Below are 23,012 nucleotides of genomic sequence, written 5' to 3'. Positions count from 1 at the left end.
CTCCCTTTAATTATATATGCTAACTCCATGCCCACACAACCACAGGGAAAAGAACACCATACACAGTCAGCTAGTGCTGGCGCACAAACAGGTATCTACACATGTGCGAAAGAGGCATGACAGAGGCACTGCTAATCCACACAAAATGTTCTAGACTCGCTTTTCTAGCAAATCATATCCTCAGAAATGACACCACCACAAACTACATACACTTCTACACTTTTCTATCATTTATAATTCAGTAAAATGAGGTTTCAATCAATTGGATTTTCAGTCAAGTGAGGTTTCAGTCAACTGGGCTTTCAGTCAAATTGCTTCAGCCATTTGTGTTTCAGTCAACTGCAGTTCTATCAAGTGACAGTAAACATGTATATATATATATATATATATATATATATATATATATATATATATATATATATAAACACACACACATATACACATGCACATATAATTCTACATTTCCAGTGCACACACCCCTTTCAGATCCTACCACTGAACAGCACTGAAAAGCATAAATTGGTTAGAACTACCACATGAATTAACTTATACACAACTTCTTATCACCTATAAAATCATCCAGCATCCATTTGCCTGTCCAGCACTAAAAAACATTTTTACACAACTATGTTCCCAGTCGATCACTGTGATCCAGTGAACTAAAACTCCCGTCTGTCTACAAACCTATCAAATCTGCTGGGCATTGTCTGTACTCGTCCAAGGCTGCTAAGGCCTGGAACTCCTTACCTGTTTCCATCAGGTCTATACCCTTCCTATGATGTTTCAAAACCACTCTGAAAGACTTCCTAGCTAAAATCTGACTCTGTTCTTGCTCAAAACGAAGATAAACTATATCCCTAAATGTGAACAAGTACCTTTTCATTCCTTATACCTCCTTACTCTTCCTTCTTTACTTCCTTTCTGCTGTCTAATTCTCTTCCCTGATTTTCTCTCTAAATATACCATAAGCTTGTTTTCCCTAACTTCATATGCAATTCCTGTTTGCATTAGACTAACTTACCTTTAATTTCTCTACAAACTGTTTAAAATTTCTTCAAATATTAAATGATTGTCATAGACCTTGTATCGATTCTCAACCAATGTTTTTATATTATGTCCTATTAGTTATAATTATTTAAACTGCAGATGTTTTTGTTTTATTTTTGAAGATTGTCAAATTATTGTTCTTAAAATGTTTTGTAATAATTTGGAGCTTTTCTACTCGGGCTTCCGCTGAAAATGGGCTTTTACCCAGTCGCACTTTCCCTGTAATCAAATGCCAATAAATAAATAATAGGTGTGTGTTTGTGTGTGTGTGTGTGTGTGTGTGTGTGTGTGTGTGTGTGTGTGTGTGTGTGTGTGTGTGTGTGTGTGTGCATCTGTGTGTGTGCTCATGTGTCTGCATGTGTGTATATATATATATATATATATATATATATATATATATATATATATATATACATATGAGAAATAAAAATAGTACGTTAAAACGACCGAATGTACATTTGACTGAACAGCCCTTCTGTCAAAAGTGTAAGTCTATAAATGGTATTTGTAGTGTAGTTTTGCACATGGGAATTGCTGGGGGCATAATTTAGAAAATTTTGAATGGACTGGCAATATTAACTGTCATGTTGTAACCCAGATTTGTAGAAATGTGTGTTTCTGTTCCGGAGCTGACTGCCTGTACATGGTGTTTCTTCATTTCTCCAGAGGTGTGTAACCGTGGAGTCAGAACACATAATTAAGAGGGTGCTGGGGGGGCCAGAGCCCCAAATGTGAGGTGTGCACGGGGCTTGCCCAGAAAAAGCTTTTTTGTGGTCTATATGTTGTGTCGAAAGTTTTTGATGAAATGTTTTTTCACTCAAATGCACCTGCAATCAAATATACTTTCAGTCTTTTTTTGACCATTTGTAGTTCAGTTAAAGCTACCTTCAGTTAAAATGACGCAAACTCATATATATATATATATATATAATATATATATATATATATATATATATATATATACATATATACATATATATATATATATATATATATATATATATATATATATATATATATACATATATATATATATATATATATATATATATATATATATATATATATATATATATATATATATATATATATATATATATATATATGTGTGTGTGTGTATATATATATATATATATATATATATATATATATATATATATATACAGATCCCTATCACATTGCCGAAATTTCAAAATTCCGAAGATGATATGTCCAAGACCATATCTCCGAAATTTTGAAATTAAAAAAAAGACAACTTACCTGTATGTTTTTGCAGGTAGGCAAGCCTCCCTGAATCTCTACAGCCCCTGCTACTTAAATATACCAACTCCGAGATCGCACTACAGTGAGGAAAAGGCAAATCCTGAGTTTTACACTATATGGCGATCCCAAAAGACAGTTGTCAGAGTTTCACAACTTCAGAGATATGGTCTCGGCCATATCGTATTTGGAGTATTGAAACTTCAGCAATGTGATAGGGACGCATACATATATATATATATATATATATATATATATCTGTGTGTGTATGTGTGTGTGTATGTGTGTGTATATATATATATATATATATATATATATATATATATGTGTGTGTGTGTGTGTGTGTGTGTGTGTGTGTATACATATATATACTCACACACATACATGTATACACACATGTTCATATACGCAAGCACACACAGACATATGCACACACTTTCATGTATACTTCCTGTTCTCCAGTGAAATATAATGTTATAGCTTGATGTGGTACGGCCTATCTGCTAAGCTGAGGCAAGCATAGTTACATGTGATCACTGCAGTGGTGGCTGAGCATCTTTAGCATAAGAATTTAATGTTGCTGTTTGTTTCACTGATTTTCTAGCATTTTTGTTCTTTCCTCAACTGTGGAGTGACTGTGGAATTAGTATATATAATTTCAGGGGATGTGGGGGCTTGCCCCTGCAAAAAAAGATTTTTTTACTGTTTTTGTAGGCTTTTCTAATCACTGTTTTCAATATTTAATTTTCAAAAAATGGTGAGCTGCAAAAATATCATAGACTTCTCATTGGTAAACCACTGAGACATATGCATCTATTGAAATGAATGAACCTGGTATAAACATACTTACATTTTCATTTTTTTGTTCTTTTTATAACAAGAATGCAAAAATAAATAAATAGCTAAATACACAGATAAACAAACAAAAAACAACCAATTTTAATTTGGCATACTATGTCAGTTTCATTATTTTAAGAAAATGGCATTAAAGAAATCCAAGAGTTTAATTGTTCACTTACCATCACAGGTCACCATGCAGGAAGAAGAAGCTAAACCAGCAGAGTTCACAGCCACACATTTGTAGCAGCCCGTGTCCTCCACACATGCACTCCTTAATAACAACTGTGCACAATTCTCATCTGAGATTGAAAGTGATAATTTATCACCATTCACAATTTTATCGTCACCTAGCAAAAAAAAAAACAAATAACATGCGTCAGAATTACAGAATATATACATATGCTTCTACTTCTTCCTCTTCCTTCTGTTTGTTTCTTCTTATAGTGAAAAAACTAGCAGAAATACATAAACACCACACATTGCTACACAGGCAATCCATAATTTCACAACATTGTAAACCAATAAACACAAGGGAAACATAGTCGCAGATTTCAATTATGTGTAGCCAAAACTAAATTCAGGTATTAAAAATATTAAAATTAGTTAAAGAAATGCCTGATTTATTTTGTATAAATATAAAAAAGGTAATGTAGGATACTGGGATTTACTTCTCCTTGTTGCTTCATCAGGCCTGAAATTGCTTGAATAAAATATACTTCAGACATGCAAAAGACACCGTGGGCTGGATTCAGAAAACTTTGCTGCATCATGATAAGTGAATCTGCATGATGGGCAGCCACACACAGGATGTGTATGATTCAGAAAAACTTACTGCATGATGTGGACAGTCAAAGTACCTTGGTCAGACATGGTGTATGTTACCAACCATATCATGAGGTGCCTTGTATGACAATGAGGCAGAAGAAGATGGTGGAGCGATTCAGAAACATAAATATTGTGCAATGGAACTGTGCTCACTGTATATTTGAGTTTGGCCAAATGATAAGGGTTCAGACTGAGTAATTCATGAAGTAATTTTGGGTTGCTGCAGCTTTAGTAAATGTATATATGCAAGAGCCTCTTATTGCTGATGTCATACAAGATACTGTTGCGACATCACCCCCAGAGGTGCAAGGCATCTGACCATGCTTAACATTTCATAGACTCCACAACACTGACATTGTGGACTAATACTATGTTGATGGTGACAGATGGCAAGAGCATCAGTGACGCCCATGTGCAACAGAAGACAGGTGATATTCACTGTATAGTGATGATTAAGTGCAATCACTACCATCTACTATCTATACTGGCCTCAGCAGTCATTGGGCGTTCAAATGAGCTGAGTGTCACTGAGCAACAATGTGCAAATACAAAATAGGGTAAAGCTTATTTCTTTTGCACTTCTAATATGACTGCTTCCATGTCTTAGCTAGTAAATGAACTGCTTTGCAGAGTGAAACTGAAGAGGGTTGAAGGTGCAACTCCTTTCAGGGTTGAATGTTCCTTCTGTCTTTTATCCGTTCATTCTGCAAATGTATAACAATCACCTGCTTTGCTTCTTTTCTGGTAACTTAAGACTGCCATTGTCATGGCTCAGCTTTTAAATGAGGGGCTTTGTAGAAACCAAGTGAAGAGGATAGAGGATGCATGTCCACTCAGGACTGAAAAGCTTTTTTGTGACTTTTATGCTTCCTGCCTGCAAATGTGTAACAATTACCTGCTACTTGCTTCACTGACACCTTCAGTATGACTGCTTTCATGACTTTGCTTGTTAAGGAAGTGCTTTTTAGAGTGTAAATAAATTGGGTTGAGTGTTCAATATCTCTCAGGGTTACATGTTTTTGTCACTTTTATGCTTCCAGTCTGCAAATGTGTAACAATCACCTGCTATGTGTTTCACTGATACCTTTTTTAATTTCTCCAAGTCTTTTGGGTTTCTAATACCATGATGGGAATGGACCCCATTCCTAAGTCAAAGTACGATTAAAGTTCATGAAATTAGTATTGTTTCAATCTTTGATGTCAGCCAGTAGTGCTCTTCGCAGCACCCGCAATGTGCCCAGTAATGACTCCTTCTGCAGTTCGTATGGAGTTACATGTTTTTGTAACATATCCAAATATGATTGTAAATTCTTATTTTTATAAGACTTGTTACTCCTACTACTATTGGAACTGTCTGGGTATCGTTCTTCCACACTGCTCTCGTTTCTGCCTCCAGATCCTGATAATTTATGACTCTGTGTCTCTCTGTACGCAAGATACTGTAGTCACTGGTTGTGGCAATTTCAATTATAAATGCTACTTTTGTCTTTTTTTCCTGGACCACTATATCCAGTTTTCTAGCATCTATCTTTTGGACTGTTGGTAATGGGTGATCCTATGTGATATAAACTTCATCATTTTCTGTGATACTTTGTGGCTCATGTTTCCCAGTGTTTTTCAGCCACTTCAGTATACAATAATGTTTGCACAATCTCCAGTGTAACAGTCTCGCCACATTATTATGACTTTCAGTATACAGTCCTTCTGCCAATAGTGTGTCGCAACCATCAACAAAGTGAGTGGCTGTTTTCAATTAGGTTTTTACAAAACCTTCATTTGTCTGTTTCTCCCACATATTCAATGGACTTTGTAAACCAGCGTGTATGTAGCCCACAATCTTGGGTTGCCAATATTAACCTTTAATTTCTTGGTTTGAATTCACCTCTCCTTAACCATTCCTGCATTCGTTCCCGAGCAACATCAGGTTCTTCCATAAGTTTTCTATACTTGCAACTATATTTATGTTTTTTCCACATTTCTTGCCTTCTCATCTGGTCCTTCACCTTATATTCTTTCTTTTGTTTTTTGGCACATTCAGTTGCTGCCTGGTTTTTATCTACTTCTGGTTTGATTTCCATTCCTGCTTGACGACGATATGCTTCTGCTAAATTAAGCAGAGAAGTCGTCTTAGATTTATTCTCCTCATGTTTCAAAACTTTCACTACATTTGGATCTTGTGAGGTCAGTAGATATGTGTGGAGTCTCACGGCTGCAGATCTATACATGTAATCAATTTCAAAGCAGCCCATCGCTCCTTCGGAATGGGGATATATAATCTTGGTATACACTGATTTTTATAAATCATTTGGTGAGCATGAAGTATATATCCTTGTTTTAATATCTAATCTATCCAACACTTTTTGGGGCCAGTCAATCACTCCAAAACTGTATGTTAGGACAGGAATGAGCAAATTGGTTCATAGCTTGAATTTTGTTCCTAGATGTCAATACTGTTTTCAGGATTAATTTAAGTCTTCTAAAGTATTCCTTACTGAGTTTTATTCACATTTGTTCATGTGTTATTGCTAATCCTTCATAAATTTCCAAGAATTTATACACTTCCTCTTGCCCATGTTCTTTTATATCACATTCTTGTCCCAAACTGATGTTTTCCTGGTGCTGCAGTTTTCCTGCTTTAAAGGTTGCTTTTGCACATTTATCAAGACCAAATGACATTCTAATATCATCTGAAAAAGTTTTGACAACCTGCAGCTGTGCTTTCAATTTCTCATCTGATGAGCTATACAGTTTTAAATCATTGACAAAGAGAAGATGAGAAGCATTAGACTTTGTTGTTTTCTAGGAGACACATTGTAGCCATGGCTTAAGCTGTTAAATACACAATTTAATGGATTAATGGCAAGGCAGAATAGCAACTGTGACAAAGAGTCCCCCGGAATATCCCCCTTTAAATTTTTATCCCTGGGATAATAATCTGTTCTTTATCATGGCTTAATTGCAAAGTGGTCTGCCATTGTTTCATGGTTACTGTAATGCAGTCAGCCAGTGTAAGGTGTATCTTAAACATTTTTAAGCAGTCTTTTATTCATGAATGTGGAACACTGTCAAATACTTACTTATAGTCAATCCATGCCATACTTAGATTATTCCCCTTTTTACAGTTCTCCACTGTAACTTTAACTTAGATTCTTTCTCATTTTACAGTTCACCACTATAACTTTATTTAACAACAAATGATCCTTTGTTCCACAACTTACTTTTATTGCCATTTTGTTTTACTGCCATAATTGAGTTTTCTTCTAAATGACTATAAACTCTGTCAGCGTCAACTCCTGTGTACAGTTTATATGTTGTCGGAAAGCAAGTTATTGGTCTATAATTTTTAGGGTAGCTTACAGGTTCACTCTTAATTAACAGCATTGTTTTGCCTGTTGTTAACCAGTGTGGTGTCTTTTCTAGGTGCACATATAAATAGTTCTTACTCATGGCTAGATCCTCGTGCAAAGATGTTAATACTTTTAACCAAAAGTTAAATACTGCATCTGGGCCTGGGGTTTTCCAGTTAGAGGCTTTTCTTAACTTTGTTTCAATTTCTCTGGCTGTTACTTCATCCCATTTCATATCCTGTACCTTTAAACTTTTTATTCTTTCTTTTACTTCTTCTTTCCATTTAGCATCTTTGTTATGTTCCACAGGATCTTCATAGATACTTCTCCAAAATGTACAGTGGATATAAAAAGTTTACACACCCCTGTTAAAATGCCAAGTTTTTGTGATGTAAAAAATGAGACCACACTAATTCATTTCAAAACTTTTCCCACATTTAATGTGACCTATAACCTGTACAATTCAATTGAAAAACAAACAAATGTGTTCGGGGAAAAAATAAAAAAATAAAAAACATGCAATACACTGGTTGCATAAGTGTGCACACCCTTAAACTAATACTTTTTTTGTGTGTTGCACACCCTTAAACTAATACTTTGTTGAAACACCTTTTGATTTTATTACAGCATTTAGTCTTCTTGGGTAGGAGTCTATCAGTATGGCACATCTTGATTTGGCAATATTTGCCCACTCTTCCTTGAAAAGCACTCCAAATCTGTCAGATTGTGAGGGTATCTCTTGTGCACAGCCCTCTTCAGGTCACCCCACAGATTTTCTATTGGAGTTAGGTCTGGGCTCTGGCTGGGCCAGTCCAAAACTTTAATTTTCTCCTGGTGAAGCCATTCTTTTGTTGATTTGGATGCATTCTTGGGGTCATTGTCGTGTTGAAAGGTGAAATTCCTCTTCATCTTTCTAGCAGATGCCTGAAGGTTTTGGGCCAAAAGTGAGTGGTATTTGGAACTGTTCATAATTCCCTCCACCTTGACTAAAGTCCCAGGTCCAGCTGAAGAAAATCAACCCCAAAGCATGATACTGCCACCACCATGCTTCACCGTGGGGATGGTGTTTTTTTGGTGATCCGAAGTGTTGTTTTTGTGCCAAACGTACCTTTTGGAGTTGTGGCCAAAAAGTTCAACCTTGGTCTCATCAGACCTTAACACATTTTCCCACTGCTTTTGGGAGACTTGATGTATTGTTTTGCAAATTTTAGCCCGGCCTGGATATTTTTCTGTGTAAAAAAGGCTTCCATCTTGCAACCCTACCCCATAGTCCAGACATAAGGAGAATATGGGAGATTGTTGTCACATGTAGTACACAACCAGTAATTGCCAGAAATTCCTGCAGCTCCTTCAGTGTTGCTGTAGGTCTCTTGGCAGCCTCCCTGACCTGTTTTCGTCTTGTCTTTTCATCAATTTTGGAGGGTCGTCCAGTTCTTTGCAATGTCAATGTTGTCCTACATTTTCTCCACTTTTGATGACTGTCTTCACTGTGTTCCATGGTATATCCAATGCTGTGGAAATTATTCTTTACCCTTCTCCTGACTAACACCTTTCAACAATGAGATCCCTTTGATGCTTTGTAAGCTCTCTGTGAACCATGGCTTTTGCTGTAGCAGGCAACTGAGTAAATGTCAGGAAAATCTTACCAGGACAGCTGAACTTTATTTGGGGTTAATCAGAGTCTCTTTAATTGATGGCAGGTGTGTACCCAAGAAGACTGAATGCTGTAATTAAATCAAAAGGTGCTTCAACAAAGTATTAGTTTAAGGATGTGCACACAACAAAGTATTAGTTTAAGGGTGCGCGCACTTATGCAACCAGCGTATTGTATGTTTTTTATTTTTTTTATATTTTTTTCCCCTAACAGATTTGTTTGTTTTTCAATTGAATTGTACAGGTTATAGGTCACATTAAAGGTGGGAAAAGTTTTGAAATTATTTATTGTGGTCTCATTTTTTTATATCACAAAAACCTGGCATTTTAAGAGGGGTGTGTAAACTTTTTATATCCACTGTATCTACTTCCTCTTTTTTGGTGGTCTTTCAGCTCCTTTTACCTTATTTCCCAATTCTCTATAAAACTTTTTTGGGTCATCAATAAATTGCTTATTTTGTACTTTTCCATTATATTTATCTGTGTATCTTCTAAGTTTTCTGCCTGTGCTGAAAATTTTAGTTTGTTATTTGCGATAGTGCATGATAGATCCTGGTCTGTTCTAATACTGTACATTGCTTTAATCACATCTATCTTTCTTAGTATTTTGTTGATCTATTCCCTCTTCTACAATATTCTAACAGTGACACTTTTTGTCTTAATTGCTTTACAGTTTTCTGTATTCGGTACTTCCATAATGGTATTCGATTTCTCCCCTTCCTTTCTCTCACTACCCTGTGATCTTGTGGTAGAACTTTATCAGTTATTAATTTAGCAGCACAGTAGTATATCCTGTTTACTTCTGTTATATCACATGGATCTCTATGGACAGTCCTAATTACTGCATTCATTTTTTTTTATCAAACTTCTTACCTTTTGGGTTTTATAGACCTTCTGCAGTCTATTTCCCTCATTGATCTTAATATATCTATCCATATTCATTAAATCAAGATACTCTTCTCTTAGCTCATTTTCTTCCACACTAAGGGCACATCCCTTGTTTTCCGTTTCCTGCGGGCATTCTATAGAAAGTTCTATAGCGTCCTCCTGTAGCACATTCTCTTCAATTTCATGCTATGTCATCTTTTGCTCTGTCATATGGGAACTCACTAGCCTACCACTCCTCTACATTGACTGCATCAGAGTTTCCACAGTTTCCCGTTCCTTTCTTTGCTGTCTAGCTTCAAGTGAATGCCTACACTGGTCTCCTATGGAAGGCTCCAAAACATCTTGATATGGCACCTGACCAATTGCTTCCTGTTCCACTGGCTTCCCCTTAATTTGGATATCCATTGCTCTATCCTGTTGTGGTGCTTTCTGCATTCGATTTCCTACACTGAATCCTGCTCTTTGAAGCCGCTCCATAACCTCAATTTCTATTTCTTTGACTTCTCCATTATTAATCTCTTTTTCTACTTTTCCTCTTAGTTTTCTTATTGTTTGTATTGTAAAGTTTTCCATATCCAGATTCCTTTACCTGTATTTCTCTTCAAATATCTTTGGTGCTGCACTTTTTGTATTGGTTAGGTTTGCTTTCGTCTTTGCATAAATATTACACCATATTAAATCTCTTTTCCCATGTCCATACTTCTTCATATGTCTCCTCATCTTCTTGCTTTTCCTTATTCTGGGGGCTCACTCCATCATGCTGTGATGTAGTCTGTGTTAGACCTTCTACATTAAATCCTTCACTTTGCAGGCACTCCATAACTTCAACTTCTATTTCCATAACCACTGCTTTACTAATCTTCTTTTCCACATTACATCTTTGTGATATTAACTTTTTTATTGTGCAATTTCCCATATCTGGGATGCCTTTGCCTATATTACTCTTTGAATATCTTTGAGACTGCCTTTTCTATATTAGTTAACTTGGCTTTCTCCTTTGCATAAATATTGCACCATATCAAACTCTCTTTCTTTCCCATGTCCATATTTCTGTTTTATAGTTTTCAAATATCTCTAGGTTTTGTTGTTTATATTTTCACACTTCCTCAGATGCTTCTTTTTCCAAACAGATCAAAGTTTCTTGATCTATATACTGTTTTTCAAAAATCTGTCATATTAATGAACGCAAATTTGTACTTGAAGCTTCTGACACTTTTTCCTGCAGAAGTATTTTTCTTTCCTCCAATTTCTCTCTTAATCATTTTGTACATTTAATGTCTGGAAATTCTTGGCTTTTTACATAATAGTAACAATACATAATTTCTTTCTTATCCTCAATAGTCCACTCTGTTGTCTTTATGGCTCTTCTTTGGCCAATCAATTTTTGTGATTTTTGTGGACTGCTACTTCCTTCTACAACAGGGGGGCCATCCTCCCCCTGGGCCTGGCCTAGCCCCATTGTAGGAATGTTTCTGTATTTTGAGGATTCTACACTGTCATTTTTTTCCAGTCCTGGTACCAGTGCGCCCACCAGGATTGGGCACTTTTTTATCCTGAGTCTTGTGCATCCAGTTATCTTTTTTTGTTTTTGACTTACTTCTGTCTATGATATATGCTATATAAATACAGTCTATATATCAGTGTCGCCTTGGTGAGATTTTGTGAAAAACAGGGTCCACCTCGCGAAGGTACTCACCAAGACTTGAGGAAGAATGCAATTTCAGCACTACTACTCTCCTTTGCTTGCTGATTTTTCATCTCTCCATTATGACTCCCTCCATTAGGACACCCTCAGTGTGACTGCTTCCATGGCACTGTTAGTTAATGAAGTGCTTTACAAGTGTAAAGGAAAAGGGTTGAGAGTTCAATATTCCTAAGTATTGAATGCTATTTGTGACTTTTTGCCTCCAGTCTGCAAATGTCCAACAATCACCTGGTATGTGTTTCATTAACACCTTCAGTATGATTGCTTCCATGGCTCAGACTGGAAGTGCATTGTAGAGCACTAAGGGTTCAGTACTCCTCAGAGTTGTACAGGTGAAGTTTACATGACATTTACATTATAGTACTGGAACAGTGAAAAGGTTCTGATGATATCATAAGTGCTTTTGGTCAATATATCTAGTTATATTTCTGCACCCTCAAGTATCATGCCTGTTTTTTTTTTTTTTTTACTTTTTTAACTTCAGTTACTTGGGTTTGTTATTTATGTTGTGTCTCATACCCCTTCTCCATTATCTTCTACATCCCTGATTGTGTCATCATGTCCCTTTGCATTCTTCTCTCTGTTAAATGTTTGTTTCTGTGTCCCTATTACCTCTTCTACCTTAGGCACACTTTTCTTACTGCCTTCCATAAGTATTTTCTTGACATTTATATACATAGGTTAAAAAGACAGATCAGCACACAGCTATATAATCAGCTGTGCTTGAGGGTCTTTGCCAAATACCCTTTTGGCTCATGTTTGATGGATACTTCTTTGTGGCCGTAACGTGGTCCAACATAATCTTCCTGAACGTCCTTACTGTGACTGTGGTGAGGAATGGTTCATTACACACACTTACCTGGCTTCATACATTCTTAATGAGCATCATGGCTCATCATGCACACATAGCAAACAGAGTTAGGTTAGCCCTGATTATGGATCTGATACTTCTGAATCCCTGGGTGTTTGTTTTGATTGTATTTGAGTATATAAACTGGTTGCCTGTCATTATCCCCTTTTCTTGCTATTGACTTAAACAGAGCTGATAATAAGAAAACAGATAATATACACAGGATCCCATTGACCCAAAACAGGTAGTAATCCAAAAACAATTTGGTAACTTAACTATCTATGATACCAGCTACAACTGCAGAAAATGATAGGACTTAATTTGCATTGCTGGATTTGTAGAACATTCTGAAGCGGCTAATCCTTCCTCTTCACTCCAACAATGCCACACTTCTTGCCTCTCCAGTTCTGGACAAACTGAAAGTGCACAACTGACAAAAAAAAAAATAAAGGAAGGGGGGAAGGTTGGTGGATTTCTTACTGCTGCTACAAATCTGCTATAGATCAAACATTTTGGTGAGTACCCATATCATATGTATCTGATGGTTTACTTCAAAATGTTGATGGCCACAACATGCGCCTTCTCAAAACCTCAAACGTCGATATTCCAAACCGTAAAATCTCACCCCCTTTTTGACCCATGTTGAAGGTGTAGTGCAGTCAGAAATGTTAATGTTCACTGTTTTGTTGACTTTCTGAAGTTTCAGCGGTACCGGTTTTGTGGAAGCATTTCAGCAGAGTGCATATTCAACTATGTGCGGTCGACATTTTAAAGGTAAACCGTATCTGATATCACTGGTCATGTTGCAGGAACTAGAAGGATAAAGTTCCCAGCTTAACATCCTGGGGTCTAGCCTAGTTTTCTGATACAGAAGGATGAAGCCATGGCTACTATCTAGATGATCCAAGACTGACTAGTGGCTCGAGTAATGGAGAAAGCAGGTGGTAGAGGATGTGAGTGAGGGGTTAGTGCCAACCAACTCATTATGAGGTTCCAAAGCATAAAAACTGGCAGGAACACCACAGCTTCACACAGTAAAAGTATTTTTTTGTAAAAATGGACCAGTTAAGTGCTTTCACATTGTAAACTTAAATGGGTCTTGAGGCTACAGGCTGATAAATATCATGGTATTAATGATTGTGTCCCTTTAAAACCTGTACTGAAAGGGAGGAAATTGGTTTAATAAAGTGATGAATTAACATAGCTGATTGAAATCCAACTATTTTTAAATTTAAACTGAGCTGTGATTTTGTGATTTTATGATCTGAAGAAGTGTTGGTTTTACAACGTGAAAGCACTTATCTGGTCCATTTTTACAAATAAATACTTTTACTGTGTGAAACTGTGGTGTTCCTGCCAATTTTTATGCTTTGGATTTTCAGTGCTTATTTGGCAGTTACCTTTATCAGTGGCTGGAACTTGGTTCTTGTGTTTGACTCATCATGAGGTTAAGAGATGGTATCTCCATCTGCAATGCCAACACCTACTGCAGATACAAGGTATGAGTTACTAGGGACTGGGGATATACTTGGCTCTGGCAAGCTGCATTTGTACAGCAGCACTTGTGGTGCATGTGTGAGGAATGCATAAAACTACACTCACATTAGCCATTGACAGGAGTGGGTTAGTTCAAAAACTGACAAAAGACGTTATGGCTTCCAGGCCATTCCATACACAGTTCCTGCCCTGGTGATGAGGAATGAATATATAGTACTGGCAGGAGATAAACAATCAGAAAGCATGGGGGCTGGTAAAAAAGAATAAAAAGAAGACCTCCTGGGTGGCTGCCCTGAGGGAACTGTGGTATCAAAGGAAAAACTCAACTCTGAAACCATACCAAACTTGTTATGCTTTGCAAATGTGTTCAGGAACAACCAAGTAACCACCAGATAGGCAGAAGTTATCCACGGAAATATTACAGAAGAACATAACAGATGTAAACACAGCCTCTAGCAGAATGAAAAAACGTTGTTCTCTCCCCATAATGCCCAACTTGTATGTGGATGCATATGGAATAAAGGAGGTGCTCTCCCTGATAATAACAGCACTATAAAAAAACAAAACTTACAAATAAACATTCTGGTTCAGAGTAGACTTTAGATCCACTCTGTGTACAAATGAAGGCTGAGTATATAAGGAAACCCTCTCTTTATGAATGACAAGAAAAACAGTGACAGGAAGGACCTGTAAATCATACATTTTCTGGCTCTTGTGACTGCTGCCATGAAAAATATTTACAGTGACAGAAACTTTAAGTTGGCCGCAGCTGCTGACTTGGATAGAAGAAGACTAAGATGTGTCTATATAAATTACACATCGGAAGTAAAAAAAAAAAGGTCCTGGATAAGAGATCAAAGAAGAAAGGTACCTCTAAGAAAAGTTTTCTATGCTTAAGGGAAGCCAGTCACTTGAAGGTTAGAAATAGCTGTCTAGCAAATAGCACAGAGAATCAAAGCTCTAACTTGTTAATGCACTACTTCCCGTTCCAAGAGTGCACGAGCTGAATCTTTACACCTTCATTTGTCTAGATTTCAGCCTAGTGATACCACCAGGCATATCTGCAGTTACATCCTAATGATGCATCTATGAATTTAACTTGTTGATATTTGAATTACTAATTCCAAAACCATACAATATACAAGCTCTTGAAATATTTCATCTTAAAGCTTGCATGATGGACAACACAACTACACTGATATTTGACCTCTGTCTAGTGCTGCTAAAGAGATATTAATTGTTGTGTTGTTCATACACTATTTATAGTGTCATCATTTTCACATTTCTGTAAATATCTCAACAACCAAGTAAAGCAGGCAGAACTGCTTAGCCTCATACAAAAGTTCACAAATGGAGAATCAAAATGCTGCTGACACTGTGCATACTTTGAATGGTTACTGAGAAACTATACGTTGTTTACAAAATATTACAAAATTAACATTTATTGTTTATTATTAGAAAATCCTTTTTATGACCTAGAATTTAATGAATGCTGCCATTGTAGAGATTTGTTTGTGCTGAATAGTTGGCCATTTACATTTCTTTGGTAACCCTTATGACTTCAGAGATAATAAACATTTGTTTGAAATTTGAGGACATTACTTGCTTTGGTCAAAAAGGTCAAGATGCAATCCTTGGTATTCACAGAACAAACCTCCAGAGCTCCACTGGAGTGAATGAGTTAAAATGTCACTGCTTTGGGGCAATTGTGAATTTGAGCTAAGCTCTTTAATGATCTAATCAACTGTATGCCTAGTAGCTACCTATGAACCTATGCCAGCTGAACTCAGATGGAGAAAAACTAAGAGCAGCATAAAAAAATTTCAGAATAGCAAGGCAGAGCAACTAAAATACGTGACTATTCAAGAAAACACCAAGTATATGTGGTAAGATGGATAGAAAACTGTCTGAAAGACACCATCCACACAGTGCAAGCTGAAGGCCTTAACAGAAGTATGAAAGTGACTAGTGGGACCTCTAATTTTCAGTATTTACTTCTTAGATCCCCAAGCAGAGAACCACGATCTCTGGCTAACAAAGTTTGTAAGCAATTGTAAACTTGGGGTTGTGAAGTCTTCTTATGACACCCAAATCCACTAGAATTAACTCTCTCTCTAGTAAACACCTGGTGTACTAAAAATGGGCTCAAACTAAATATGTGAAAATGTGTAGCCTCATCACTTTTGGTAGACAACCACTCTCATCACACTATCTAGTCATTACACTTCTATAAAATGAAAATGTAGTTAGGGACCTTGGCATTTGGGCTGACAGCTCACTTTCTTCTGACTGTCATTTGACAATGGATGTTATTTAGCCCAGCTAATTACCAAAGCAATATCATCAAGGTTTAAAGATGCAATCACTCCTTTATACTCAGCATTGATCAGGCCAATTATCATGTAGAAATCCCACTTTCAGATGTATCACTAAACATGTCAATCAATTAGAAAGACTCCAAAGCTTCCTAACAAAAAAATATTATGTGCCTTAAGTCCCTGAGCTACCAAGAGTGGCTGGAAGCTCCTTTCCTTTATTCAATGTGTGGAGGAACAGGTTATAACCCAGCATCTCTCAAACCTCTGGAATAAGTTTTCCCCTGCATCTTAAGCAGTGCTGCTCACTATCTTCCTTTAAACATAAACTAGATGACTGGATAGATATTCACAAATTTACTGTAGGACTGACCAATATGGTCCTCCTGGAGAAAGGAGGTATGGCCTGATGGAGGGTACTGGCAAGGAGAGAATGATCATGAAACTCAGTGGCTTTGGAATATCTATGAATATGTGCATCTATAACAAACTGGACTGAACAAAAGGCCTATAGCATGTGCAGCCCTCCATAGAGAAAATATTCCCTTTGCATCCATAAGTCATTTGCATACGGTATACCTAACAGAAGATACAAAACAGGCAACTCTTGTCAGAGTAGTCACCAGATTTGACAAATATAAACAGTGGAGCAGCCATGCCATCAGCATAACAGCATATAGATTGAATAGAATGTCCCAGAGCAGTTAGTCAGAAGGCATTTACGGAGGGGAACCCATTAAAGAGATGCTACAAGAAAAGGCTAAAGCATGGGAAGCCAAATATCTCTGGGCCAAAAGTAAGCTAACAGAATCATCTTTGCTTTGAATTGCTTTGCCCCAAGCAGAAATCATGAATAAGGGGAAGTGAAGAAAGGCACATAAGAAACTCTTGAAACATGGGACCAGCAATTTACCCTGAATATTGTTGTAAAGGTGAAATCAGGATGAAAAACTTGACAGATGTATAAACTGGACAAGGAAGTGAAGAAAATGCAAACTAGATGAGCCCAGCTCCTTGAAATATTCATGGAAGCAGTGGGACTTGGGGCCACTTAGGAGGCATTAGGATCACCTGTTGAGTTTGTCTGCAAAACTTTTGGCTTCTCTGGGATATGGGCTATTGGTATACAATATCAAGACCATACTGTCTGAACTAAAGGGAAAGTGGCCTGCAGGAAACTGAGGCTACAGTGCCTGAAAGGAGATAGCTAATCTTATTTCCAAGATAAAGATATATAAAACATCAGATCCTGAACAGATCAAAGACCCTGACCTGTTTGTCCCCAGCAGCTGCTGTCTCACCCCATGGTTGAAGAATCTACTGTCACTGTCTCAGTCAGAGGTGACAGAATGAAAATCCTTACCACTAACTGTTTAGTAGCAAATGTCCACCATAACATATGATGATGTTTGCATACCTGTGAGATGGTTCTGATCAGCATCCACTCTTCTTCTTGCTAAGGTCTACATGTGGTACCTGGCATGAGGAACAACCACTGCAGAAGCTGCCATTGGGCCGAATGCCCTGAAGCACAGCTTAGCTGCTGGGGAAAGTTTGAACAGCAGGAAATGCATTGTTGACAGTATGTTCTGTTGCTTTTCTAGGAGTAAAGATGAATGACAAGTATTTGCATATGGCAGCAGCCTACAAATGTAATGACCTATAATGGTGTAAGGCAGAACTTTCAAAGTTCACAGTGGTCCCAAGGAGCAAAATATATGAGACACATGCTACCCTGCCCAAAAGAACTGTCCCCAGAGTCAAGCCTTAGCAGACAGCCATCTAAACATGGAAACTCTCTGGCTCCTTGTAGACTTAGGTCAATGGATATGAATAAAATAATGTCACAAACACTCTTTTGACACTACTAAAACCAAAAGGAAAGATGTAAAATAACTAGTTCCTAACCAAAAATGCTGGAAATGTTTTGACTTCTTTGCTATATTTATGTAAAAGTAAGCAATGCCAAGGTCTTAGGATCAAATTCTGTCTCCACTGAGCAGACATGAGAAGTATTAGTGAAGAAAGACCACATGGAACAAATCTTTAGGGGTACGAGTACTGAAGTCTCAAATCTTGGGTGATACTAAGGTCCTTTTAATTCTCTAGAATGAAAAACAATTTGGAATATTGTTGGAATCCTTGTTGATCCTGTGAGACCTACTCAATGGCTTTCTTTTCCAGGAGCTTTTGCACCTCCCTGGCAATGTTCTAATGGGGTGGAGTGAAGGAGAATGATAATAATGTAATAACTAGTGGGCTATCGCCTTCATTATCCATACCTCTGTGGTGATGGCAGATCACTCCAAGGCATGAAGAGAGCAACATGTGAGTCCTCCTGAGGCTTTCTGTGACTTTCTCTGAAACTACCAAGAGTCCCAACCTCTCAACCTCTGGACTGGTATCTCTGCTCCACCCTAGCTGCGAAGGACTGCTAAGACCTAAATAAATCTTATCATATGTTCTGTGAGCTTCAAATAACCATGATCTCTACTGACTCAAGGTTGAGTCTGATTATACAGCCATAAGGATCTAACACTTTTTTTTCTTTCTCACATTTCCAAAGAATCATTGCTCCCTGATCCAATTAACAGAGGCTTCTAGAACAGGGCATCAATAAAGAATGCTTCACTGTCCTCAGCAAAGGGGGGTAGGTGCAGTCACAAATGCAGACAAGACAGCAATTCCAGATCCTACTACCTTGGCATCCCAGACCACTGCATAATAAGCACCATACCATAAAGTTCCCCACACTGGTAGCTGTGAATGTCTGGTACTTAAGCTTAGTCTTTATGGAACTGTCAGACAAGGTGGAGGGAGTGAAGACACACTTACCAAGCCTCTCTAGATCACCTAACTCCTTGTTGGGGGGGTATGGACAGCTGACTGATAGGGCTCCTCTTAAGGGTCACTGCAGAATTATTTACAAATGTCTTTAGGGTGCTGAACCACAAGGGACACTCCTTCAGTTGAGGCAGAGGGAAGTCAGTCTTGCCGGGAAAGGGGGAGACAGTTTCAAGGTCACTCCAGGTATAGCAATAGCATCAACATCCTTCAGTACATTGAACAAGGGAGGACAACCACCCAGGAGGACTGCTCCACCACCTTTCAAGCTTTGTGCAGCTATGTTTGAGGGAAAACTGCCTCAGAGGGCCAGCACTTCATTCTCTTGCATGAGATGAAGAACCACCCTGAATTTGAGGTCCTCAGAAAGAGAAGGAGTAAATATAGTAGTACCTTCCTCTTTATCCACATCTTCAGAGATCAAATCAAGCTCAAAGGAAGTTCCTAAGTGTTTCATTTTTCAAAAACATTTTTAGGTATCTTAGACTTGTGGGAGCACAAAACAAGACCAAACTATGTCACATATTGCAGTGTGAAGCATGGTAGTTCAGATCTGTACCTAACACCTCCAGGATGTACAGATCAAGCCTGAACTTTGGTCACTGTGTGGAGTTTCTGTGTTCTTTCCATGTCTGTGTGGGATTTCTGAAGGAACTCCACTCTGTTTTCATCTTCCAAAAAGGTGCTGGCTGACTGTAAACTGTAAACTGTCCATATATTCTCTATTTACCTGTGCTCTTGTGGTGGCCCAGCTAATGGCTGAAAAGGGTTGAGACTATTACTTACCTGGATAAAAGTAAATAGAATCAAAACAGTAAAAGGCCTCATAACCTGCACAGAAGGGGACTGGTAATCAGCACATAAAAGCAAAGGAGCTGTGAATACAATGCTTTGGTCTGGAGTACCAGCCAAACAGATAGCAAGCTCCTCAAAGTAATAGGTAAGAACAGCTACACCTAGATGTTGTGTTGGAGCAAAAACAATGCCTGCAAGCAGCTGCACATGAAGCAGGTTCCTGTTTCACTGATGCCAGTGAAACTGACACCTGCTTTACTGATGACTAAAAATAAAGATATCTGGTAAGTCTGCACCTGTGGGGCTGGAACAGAGTAGACACGCATTATTTAAACAGATGTCAGAGGCTGTGACAAAGCCAGCCCATCTGGAATTTTGTAAATAATCATATGTCATTTGTGAATATTAATGCGATGCATGTGCTTGTCTTACAAATGTAAGAGAACTATATATTGTGTGTATATTAAACTACTGGTGCAGAAGTGTGTGTTGAACTGTATGTTATGTACTGAACTTCAAGAATGTAACCACAGTGTACCCTACTGGAAAAGAACAGAATGTTTTACAGTCGTGTTTATCTCTCAGTTTCACTGAAGGAGACAAGATATCTAGAGCTAGAAATTTATTTCTATTGTCTTGAAACAGAAATAATTACTGGGTTTAAAATGTAAAGTGTTTTTATTGCTCTGTGACTTCCCAGCAGCTGCACTTCCGAGAGATATGTACTTCTCACACAGAGATGCTAAACATTCTTAGTTTCTGTTAGCCTGGGAACTGAAGGCAGGTGACAAAGAGTGATGACATCCAGCTGACCCAGCAGTAATGTTTGATAGTAACTTAAGAACTCTCTCAGAGAAAGTCTGTGCATTTTGTATTTGTCTTTGGACCAGGAAACATCTTCTCATCAGCACTTGACTTGCTAATAGTAAGCAACCAGGGTACAGTAATTTCTCTTAGATATAGATACAAATATAGTAAGGATAATTTTACATGTTTTCTGCTTTTATTTGAGCCTGTCCTGCAATGTTGTTTTAAAATATTTCCTGTGATTCTGAACTCTGTAGTCACTGTGTTGAGTTACTAATTATTGTCTTGTTCTTTTATTATTTATTATTAAATATATTTAAACCTTTAAATTGTGGCTGGTGTGTTTAGAGATATTTAAGCTCTTAAGAGTACTTGCACATGTATCTGATGACACTGTACAGGCCAATCCTAAATAGCGTTGGCCTTGGTTACACTTACCATTTGGATAACAGGACATCATACAGTAGGATTGGTCACCCTTTGGGAAGGGCCTTATAGTAGCTGATAAAGGCCTGGTTGGTGGCAGTGATAACCTTTTATTCTGGGTAGAAGGGGGCATAGCTAGTAAACCTCTGCCAGCCTTTCCCAGGAGTGTGTGTGCGTTTGTATATAAATCAAATCTCTAAGTGTTTGTGTCAGCTACTTGGGCAGGGACACGAAGCACTGGCTGGACAGAGAGGGTGCTGGAGGTTTCTGGCTTGCCGGCGCGGCTGAGATCTTAACCCTACAGCTGTGCCCATGGGGAGTCTTACTGGGGATCTGGAGAAAGAGGGAGAAACCAGCCCCAGACTAACTGTGATCTCTGTATGCTCTTAAGGGAAATTGTACTTTACTGTGTGTGTACTTGTTCTCTCAATGTGTACGTCTGTCACTGGTGCTAGTGGTGAGGATTGAGGTTCCTTGATTACTGTGCCAATGTAGGGGCATCACAGAGACAATGACACCTGTAGTACCAGAGCTAGAAAAGTAAACCCTGGTGAGCTGATGTCATGGGTTGGTGACACTTAAAAGTTCAATATCAGGTGCATGCGGCACTTGTGTATTTGCAGAAGTCGTATTTTCTAATTTTTACACAGCATCAGCAAGTAATTCATAAATGTCTTGTAAAGTGCAAAGTAAATAATCATAACACACTAAATGATAAATCAGTAACAACCAAATATTCAGGCATCCAACCTTAAATTATACAAATTAACTCTTTGGTTATCCAGGAGAAAGGAGGGAGAGTAATCTAAATACTGATATAATTCCATTGAACATCTCCTGCTTAGTTTGCTTCACATTTAACCTGTACTACATTTCTTTGAGAGGAAATACATCGGCATTTAGTCTGATAGCCAGTATAGCCAAGAGCACCCACTTTATTCATGAGAGGTATGAAGATGTCACAACAGATGTTTTAGGACAACCCTGTAGAATCACATCTTACTTTGGAGCAGCAAGACCCACATGAAATACCTCATAAAAGTAAACTAAGTTTCCCAAGCTGCTAGATCAGAATCCTGTGCTGAGGCAACCTTACAATAATTATAAACAGAAACTGCTGTATAGTGGAGTGTGTCCTCATTGCTCTTTATAAATTCTTGTAATTTCAGACCCATGTTAACACTTGTTCCTGTGTCCTCACCCCTGAAGGAGCCATGTTAAGATTTTTTTATGGGTTTACACCACACAAGGGATTTTGTACTCAGGATTATTAAACACTGTGGTCTTCAGTGTTTTGGTCTTTAGATAGTATGGTCTTGCAATTATGATTTTCTTGCTTGTAGGATTTAAGACAGCGATACTCCAAGAGTGTAGGTACATATAAAATACCTGAGGTCCACCACTGTTAGTATATATCTACATACGGGTTCCCTTCAGAATCTCAAAATCCTAAAACCTCAAAATTCATATGGTCGAGACCATATGATTGAAGTTTCAGAATTTTGAAATTCAGAACGGAGATCTGCATACAGCACGGAACGGGAGAGTTCCCTTTTCCTCACTGTAGTGCGATTTCGGAGTTGGTATATTTAAGTAGTGGAGGTGTGGGGGGTGCAGGGAATTTGGGTTTTTTTTGGATTTGTTTCGGAATTTCGATATTCCAAAACATCGATCATATAGTCTCGATCATATGACATTCGATGCTTTGGAATTTTGAGATTACGAAGTGAATCCCTATATCTATATCTATATCTGTATATAGAGACAGCTAGATATCTATCAACTGTGTGTGTATATATATATATATATATATATATATATATATATATATATATGGATTCCATACATTTGGTCGAATTACACTTAGTTGAAAATGATACCAGGCATTGCACTTCACTGAAAGCTCACTTGAC

At 37.8% G+C, this 23,012-nt stretch overlaps 1 protein-coding gene across 1 annotated transcript in view; it reads right to left on the bottom strand.

Annotated features, from left to right (window-relative positions):
* The window catches only part of LOC122797094, a 625,096-nt gene that overhangs the window by 364,195 nt on the left and 237,889 nt on the right, over nucleotides 1-23,012 (bottom strand). The window contains exon 7 of the mRNA XM_044065887.1: nucleotides 3,327-3,494. Within this exon, the coding sequence (XP_043921822.1) occupies nucleotides 3,327-3,494 (168 nt within the window). The remainder of the gene's footprint in view (nucleotides 1-3,326; nucleotides 3,495-23,012) is intronic.

This window comes from Protopterus annectens, chromosome 3.part0 (genome assembly GCF_019279795.1).
Source record: "Protopterus annectens isolate FY-2018-M chromosome 3.part0, PAN1.0, whole genome shotgun sequence".
In the NCBI taxonomy this organism is placed as follows: domain Eukaryota; kingdom Metazoa; phylum Chordata; order Ceratodontiformes; family Protopteridae; genus Protopterus; species Protopterus annectens.
Note: the sequence above shows the minus strand (reverse complement) of the source record. Positions and strands in the feature narration are given on the sequence as shown.